The sequence below is a fragment of the Dendronephthya gigantea genome, unplaced genomic scaffold (genome assembly GCF_004324835.1).
Source record: "Dendronephthya gigantea isolate DGI-Jeju-01 unplaced genomic scaffold, DenGig_1.0 000035F, whole genome shotgun sequence".
Classification (NCBI taxonomy): Eukaryota; Metazoa; Cnidaria; class Anthozoa; order Malacalcyonacea; family Nephtheidae; genus Dendronephthya; species Dendronephthya gigantea.
In genome coordinates, this window is record NW_021163045.1 from 1,068,121 (window position 1) to 1,075,854 (window position 7,734).

Consider the following 7,734-nt stretch of genomic DNA (forward strand, 5'->3'; position numbering starts at 1 on the left):
TCTTACCCCCAAGTGGGCGAACATACAGAGGGGTGGGGTGCCCCTTGTATCATCACCATGGATTATCAGTCAGTTTTGAGATTTGGAATTAGAATGACAGTCACTTGGGTTAGCTGTGCGAATGTGGCGCTTTCGGGCGAGATCACGCGTCAAGGTCAGTGCTCACGGAAGTCGATCTAAAACGAATGGCTTGGAAATATACCGCGTTACAGGAGAAACTATCATCCATCCAAACCAAATTAGCTGTAAGAATGGAAAACAAAAGGTACTACATTAATTCTATTCTATGCTGCTTTTAAACACGTCTTTTCAGCGTTTGAAATATGATCATTTTCGTTTTCAAATTTGAGTGTTCGTTCGGCATGCGTGCTTTCGTATGATACTTCGTGTTCAAGGAGAAAACGTTCGGATTTTTACGTTTTGTTCTTGTAATCAGTTTGCTTTGTGACCTTTTCTTTTAAAATGATTCATGTAGCGTATTACTGAAAGAATGAATGTCTGTTGGGAATGAGTTTCTTGATAATAGATTAAAACATACAGACTGTTTGGTCACACCATGATCAGGCTTCTGTGCTGTGAATTAGATGCTTTTTACATTGGTTTGGGACCTTGGGTCAAACATCAATACCTATTGGCTTGTACTAACTCGAATTTGGGTTCAGTTGAATTTTCCTGTTCATACCAACCAGCAAATAACCGGCGGCTTACAACACAACTATTACAATTTCTGAGCGAAATGAAGTGTGCCAGGGAACATAACAGTTCAGTTTGAATCCATCCATTATCCAAAAGGTGTTAGGCATGCAGCAATTGTCTAAATGCCTTTTTATGCAGATGGATTCAAAATCTGGAACTATTTAACATGGATGGATAATTTAGTATGTATCATTCCTTTTGCAATAAGTATGTATATATTTTTGCCCAGTTTGGTCTGGGCAACTTTCCTATCAATTCAGCAATTGATTGGAACAAATGGATTTGGTCAGAAAATTGCTGGGACACGCTTTTTTGCCTAGTGGTGCTATGCACTATACTTGATACCGCTGCTAATTTTGTAGCAACCCTAAAGCAAATCTGGGATACTTTACACTTTACAGTCAGTACACAAGTAATCGGACTAGTAGTTGTGTTACTCTTTGGGTCAAGATTATGTTTAGGGTTACGGTTAAATCATTAAATGAGGTGATAGATGGCATACACTTGATATATGCATTACTCGGGTGTAGTAAGATGTAAAATTTCCCAAATCTGTTGTTAAATTTTATAGTCTTATGTTTTTTTATACCCATAAACTACGTATCCCAACTTTTTGGTTTATAATTTGAATTCTAGCGATACCTCGGACCAGGTTATGAACCTAGCAGCTGAATGTCTTCAAGACAATCAGGAAATAAAAACAGTTGCAAAGAAACGCAAAGCCGAGGACTTTTTCGTCAGTGTGGACAATGTAAGTTGTCAAAAAAATGAGGGCTCGTTCAACCTTTTACCCATATAAATAAATGGTGTTTATTGGGTACCATTTGTGGTGGTATGTATCCTAACTAATGGGCATCTGTTATAAATTTATTGATTTTTAGAAGCGAACTTTGCTGAACTTGCACAATGAAGTTGTGTATTATCAAGAAAGATAGATAATGATGTGTATATCAAATATATTTTAAATGCTGTAGATAAGATTCACAAGAAGAACTCACTTCATATTGAACATTTTAACACAAGTACACGCTACCTAAAATCATTGGAGATTTTTTAACCTTGTAAGGTATAAAAATATCCAATATTTTCATCCAATTTCTTTCACAAAGAATTTTCGCTGTATTTTTTAACTTTTTGTAATGCATTTTTCAACAATGTAATAAATTATTTTCCCTTTTTTTTGTATTGTATTATTTTTTATACAGGTTTGGTATTACTATGTTGTATATATACTGACTTTCTCAATTTTTTAGACCCATACAATGCAGCTAAATGTGGTATAATTTATCATGTGAGGTATATTTGTTTCATTTGCAGTCAAAGAGCTCACGTTTGATGTTAGATATGTACACACAAACTGATAACAGTCCTGACATCTGTCTGGTAAGTATGTTGATGAATAATGCTAATAGCCAGGAAGAATTGATTGCCTGCCTCAATTTTGAGCTGTGTTTTTTGATCAAATTTTCAAGTGTCTATCTGTGCAGTACTGCAAAACAAAAGTACATATGGTACAATATTTGGGAAAAGTTCAATAAAATATTAGTTAAGTTAGTGAAAGATATTTGTCTATGTGTTTATCTTTGTCAAACTCTCTGCTAAGTAGCTGAGTTTCAGTACTCAAATGATCTCATTTTGAAAACACTCTCCATAGAGTATTGTAATAATAGATTTCTCCATAAGTTTTATAATTTTTCTAATCACATTTTTTTTTATAATAGAAGCAGATTTATGAGTTGGTCAAAACCAATTCGGAGAACATTCAAAGGATCGAAGATATGGTGACAAAACTCTGTAATATAATTGGTGAATTTTCTGATGGTGGTTCAGGTCAGGTTGTTGGCACCCCGGAAAAGGTAAGGTTCATATATTGCGGTAAACTAAGAGGTTTAACATCAGTTGTTACAAGGTTGGGACATTGTATATATGAACTATAGCTGTCTTATGTTTCATTCAGAAAACCAGGTATTTAAGTCCAGTTGACACTCGGCCACAGTTAGCTTCGACCCAATATCAAGGAGTATCGAACACTAGCCTTGCCGCGACTGATTATGTCACACAAGTTCCTCAGCAGAGCATCGTTGGGAATTGGGAGGGATCACAATTGAGATCTGAGGATATAACAATGAATCCTGCAATGCCTCAGTCGGAGAACGGACTGACCGATGTGATTACGACTCCAGTTAAAACACCTCCTAAAGTGAACTGGAACGGTGATAGTCCAGGTAATGCCTGATTTTAATTCCATATTTGGGATACGTTTCAATATAACCAGGAAGCAGTGTGGCAGCGTCTTCAAACAACTTAGCATCAAATGTGATACAACAACTTCCTAAAATAGACAAAACACTTCTCGACGTTTCGACCTGAGGACCTTCGTCAGAAAAGTTATTAAACCAGGCTCGACTGTTGGCGCTATACTAACTCTCCTGACGAAGACCCTCAGGTCGCAACGTCGAGAAGTGTTTTGTCTATTTTAGGCAGTTGTTATACCACATTTGATGCTAACATATTTGGGATAGATTTACTGGGGGGTTGCATGGGGGTATTCCCCCAAGACCAGAGGGGTGCAGGAAGGGGCCCAAGTTTAGGTGCCAGTACTCGATTATCAGTATTTTAGTATTTTGGACTTTTTTGGTGTATTTGAAACTTCAGAGTTTTTTCTGAGGCTTGAACAGGCTAGCTGGCATCTTTATCATCTTCTTTTTACATATTTTAAAAGCTGGTGTTTCAGAATGCAGGAAAGCAACATTTGTATTGAGAATAGTCACATTAAATAGGAAGTGAAAAAGCCAACACCGCCATACACAGTCTAAAGATTTCAAAACCATGTAGAGTTTTTGGTTCGCTTCTTTCTGATATACAGCCGAAAGATGAAGGTCAAGCATTTCTGATCATAACCGAAGAGAATCCCGTCTGAGTTAGCCTTTCAGTTACTTACAGCTTAATATAGGGCATACAGTGTATATACATGTAGCCAGTTAGGTTCGCAGGTAGTCTGGTACTGTGGAACATCTTCAACATCACATACTTACCTATTCTAAGGAATGAAACAAACAAAGTACACCCTTGATTGTTTAGGAAATCAGTTGTCTGGAACTGGATGTTGGCTGGGCGATCCAAATAACGCCAACAGTCGAGCCTGGTTTAGCGGCGATCCAAAGATCATTACGAAATGCGAGAATTATGGCTTGAACCCTGTGAAATTAGCGCTTGCATTGACCGAGGCTTTGTTCACCCGCGAGGAAATGGCTGCTTCGAATGTTCGAGGAACGCGAGGGAAGGAATCCTTGGATTCAAGCAAGATCAAGGCGGTCAAAGGTAAAGTATATAACATATCTATGGTTGATAGCTTAGCCTTTGTACTGGGAAATACCATAAATCAGTGGGAGCGATTCTTTCTGGACATCAAGGTTGAAAATTTTAAATGAAGTCGGTTCTGTGTAGGTTTCCTCCTGTAGTAACATTGGATCAATAGGATATGATCTGTAGTGGTCTTGAAGGAAAACTGGACAGTTTGGAACTGATAGAGCTACCAGTATAAAGTTAGTTTAGTTTAGGTTTCCTCCTGTAGTAACACTGAAGCAATAAGAGATCATTATTGCTGAATACTGAACCTCTAGGAAGAACAGTTTAGAACTGACAGAGCCATCCAGTATAAATGAAGTTAGTTTCGTTTTAGCTTCCTTCTGTAGTAACGCTGCATGGATCAATAAGACATGATCCTTACTGGACCTGTACAAAGAACCGTTTAAAACCAATAGCACTATCCAGTATAATGTAAGTTTAGTTTAAGTTTCTTCCTGTGGCAACTCTGGACTCTGGTGAGTCTGGTCAATAAGAGATAGAATGAACATTTGGGACTGACAAAGCTATCCGGTATTTTTCCAATAACATTAGTTTAGTTTAATAACACTGTTGACTGTTGCTATAGAAAAAAGTCTTTATACTTAGTGTAAATAGTGTGAAATTAGTCTAACGCCTGTATTCAAAAAGCTCACTCACACTCATACTCATTGAGTGTGACATATAAATTTTGTTAATGCTGATCAATGAGAAAGTTTTCTCTGAATAGATGGAAAGATATAAGGTAAATCACTGAAAATCAAGCTCCTATTCGGCTGGAAATACCGCCATTGAAACGTTATGAGAAGATTAAGATCTCCCACTCAATGAGTTTGAGTGTGAGTGAGCTTTTAGAATACAGGCGTAAATCAATAGAAGACGATCTTTAGCGGACCTCCACTAAGAAAGGCAGTGAAGAACTGGTAATGATAATTCTACAACTTATATTTAGATTTGTTTCTGTTTTTTCTACAGCACACGTCGACTATAAGTTTCCACTCGAGGAAGACCGGATGGAGTTACGTTGGCAATTGATCAAGCCAAAAATCGATTCGAAGTGCCGGTCGCAGAGAAGACTGCAGCGCGAACACAAATGGAAAATGGAGAAACTAATGACTGCAAAACCAGAGGTCGTCCCGTCTGGCACGCCCAGATCGAAACGGTTAGTAATCGGTGACCAGGAACGGGAAATGCTACTTTACGGGGTCACCAAAACGGTGGTCAGCGTTTATGCTGAGAACAATGCAGATACAACGCCTTTTACTGAGACACAGGAGGGGTATTTGCCCGTTAATACGAATCAATAAATATGTTAACTTCGACCATGTATAGTACAGTATTTTCATGGTGTCTCCTACACATGGGGGGCCCAGGGGGGGTCTGGTGTATGTAGTATTGTGGAATAAGGTATCGTGTTTTCACTGTTTTGTGTCTAAACTATCTGGAAAAGATATCTCAAACGTAGGCAAAGTTCTACAACAAAGCCTATTTATTGAGACTTTTGTGGACCACCATACATCTTGTTTTAAAATAGGGTCGCAAAACGGCGAAAGACTGGCGATCTAGTTTTAGTTTTCCATTGTTCGTGCTGAGAACACTTGGTAATATGTAACACGAAGTATTAGACGTCCAGATTCGACCATGTTGAATTTCTGTTTTAAATTTTGGATTTTTTGAGAAAAATTGCGATAATTCGACATGTTTTTTGATCCGGATAAATTTGATGCTGTTATAGTAATCTTCAAGTTTCTCGCTGTATTCTCATGCGGCTTGCTTGCGGGACAAAGCTTGTTTCTTAGCAGGGCGCCGTTCAAATGTCTGCTTGCCATGGTCAATGCTGACAAGATATCCTTGCGAGTATTTCGTTTCTCTGGGACGACGGTGAACCTTTATATGGTAAGACAAGTCGTTATATAAAAGCATGAAACGTGCAAAAGATAAACCAGTTTGCGTTTGTACTCTTAATTGTAGATCTATTTATTCTATCATTTCTTTATATAATTTATAAACCGTTTTGAGATGAGTTTCTCTCATCAGTCACATAGGATTTCATTGAAAATACAAATACATAATGTTATTGGAGATATGTGAAGTTGTCTTTTTGTGATATTCTTTACATATTTCATTGGTGTGATTTCAGATTTCTACTAAACCCAGCATGCCAAATAGTAAAACAAACACTAGGGTTAGGAAAACATAGATATTTCATTTTCTTGATGTTGGACTTGAATAAAAAAAGTGGAACCACTCATCACTATTTTCCGATCCTTTAAAACTGACATATTTAAGCTGTTATCCTAATTCTATCATGAATTGTGTTAAAATTTGTAATCTAGAGATATTTTCTCATTATCCTCTAGTAGTAATAGATCTTATGGAAATGACGTTACAACAAGCTGTGACACCTGCAGAAAATTCTGGGAAATTTTGAAGTTTGAATTTTTCGCCATGACTACTAAAACCAGAATTCCCTGCAGGCGTCACAGCTTGATACATCATTATGCATAAGGTCTATTGGAAATATATTTTGTGTTGTACAGTTGAACTGAGAAGTCTGAGACACTAGCAGAAAAATAATGTTCTGAATGTCCCAAAGTCTGCTGAAGGACATCTTGATCAAGCACTGGTATGCTACTGGGTACCCCACCTATTAATCATTCTCTAATTTGTTTTGTATAGTATCGACTAAATTTGCTGGCCTGTTTTGCTGGATTTGCTGTGTTTTTGTTGGAGATAAGAGACAGACATTATTGGCTGTATGGAGTCTTGGGTTTACTTCTGGTATTGCTTTATACAAAGTTTTATTTATGTCCAAGAATTATTGACCATTTGATGGCACCGGATTTTGCAAAGAAAAGTGAGTATTGTTTTTATTTCATACCACAAGTAGTCTCGCATTATGTAATGTAACTAATGCTGTGTTCAGACTGAGTTCAAAACACATTCGTAAAAATGCTGAGCACAGTGCTCTTGCCAAGTACTATGTCAGGAGGTTTGCTAACTTTTTGTCTGTTAACCCTAGCTGGCCTTCACCTGCAATTTATATCAATCACTCTTAGTGTTTTACATACACATTAGTATTTTATCCGGTCAACAGAAGAAAATACAGATTACTGTATTTGTTCATATGCAACATACTTGCACCATGTACCTGGCAAGTTGTGTTGTGAAGTGAATGTTGTTTCTTAACTGTCTGACAATTGTTTTTTCCCACAGGTGAAAGTCATACAGAATCTATGATATCTAAATTTCAACAAAGGCACCACGGAAGGACGGTGCTCTTGTCCATAACATTTGTCTGGCTCATATACAGTCTATATGTTTCGTGAAAGCACAGAATGGGAAAGAAGCAATTGTGGGTAAATTTTCAAACATTCCAGGATTCCCAATATTCACTATGATCTTGGATTACGAATAGCAGTTCAGTCAAAACACTGAAGCCCATTTCTCATTTGTAATTGTTGTGAGCGTGTTAACTGTAGACAATAGACAAACTCAGACAATTGTTTTTATGCCTTGGTGAGAAAGATCATTTCAATTTTCACAACAATTATGACAAGAGAACTTAATTCAATCCAAAAACTGCAGCATGGTGCATGCTGTAATTTAATGTAACTCCTCTGTGACAAAGTATTGCCAGTTACAAGCATCTATTGCAAGTTACCAGAACTATTCACAAGCAAGGGAGCATGG

The 7,734-nt window shown here is 37.3% G+C and overlaps 1 protein-coding gene across 2 annotated transcripts; it reads left to right on the plus strand.

The window, feature by feature from the left end:
• Nucleotides 1-146: 146 nt before the first annotated feature.
• On the plus strand, nt 147-5,360 carry LOC114525728 (protein BANP-like). Of its 2 annotated transcripts, none has more exons than XM_028547146.1 (7): nt 147-265; nt 1,333-1,447; nt 2,014-2,079; nt 2,418-2,552; nt 2,654-2,921; nt 3,778-4,017; nt 5,017-5,360. In XM_028547146.1, the coding sequence occupies exons 1-7, from the start codon at nt 186-188 to the stop codon at nt 5,346-5,348; spliced, it is 1,236 nt and encodes a 411-aa protein (XP_028402947.1). In that variant the 5' UTR covers nt 147-185; the 3' UTR covers nt 5,349-5,360. The 2 variants fall into 2 exon arrangements, with proteins under 2 accessions (XP_028402947.1, XP_028402948.1); XM_028547147.1 differs by lacking the exon at nt 147-265 and adding an exon at nt 547-878.
• Nucleotides 5,361-7,734: the final 2,374 nt, after the last annotated feature.

Excerpts from the sequence above, each read along its gene's own strand:
- LOC114525728 (XM_028547146.1), top strand. The coding sequence starts at position 186 with ATGGCTTGGAAATATACCGCGTTACAGGAGAAACTATCATCCATCCAA. Across the intron at positions 1,448-2,013 it reads TTTTCGTCAGTGTGGACAAT|TCAAAGAGCTCACGTTTGAT; the intron begins GTAAGTTGTCAA and ends TTTCATTTGCAG. Across the intron at positions 2,080-2,417 it reads ACAGTCCTGACATCTGTCTG|AAGCAGATTTATGAGTTGGT; the intron begins GTAAGTATGTTG and ends TTTTTATAATAG.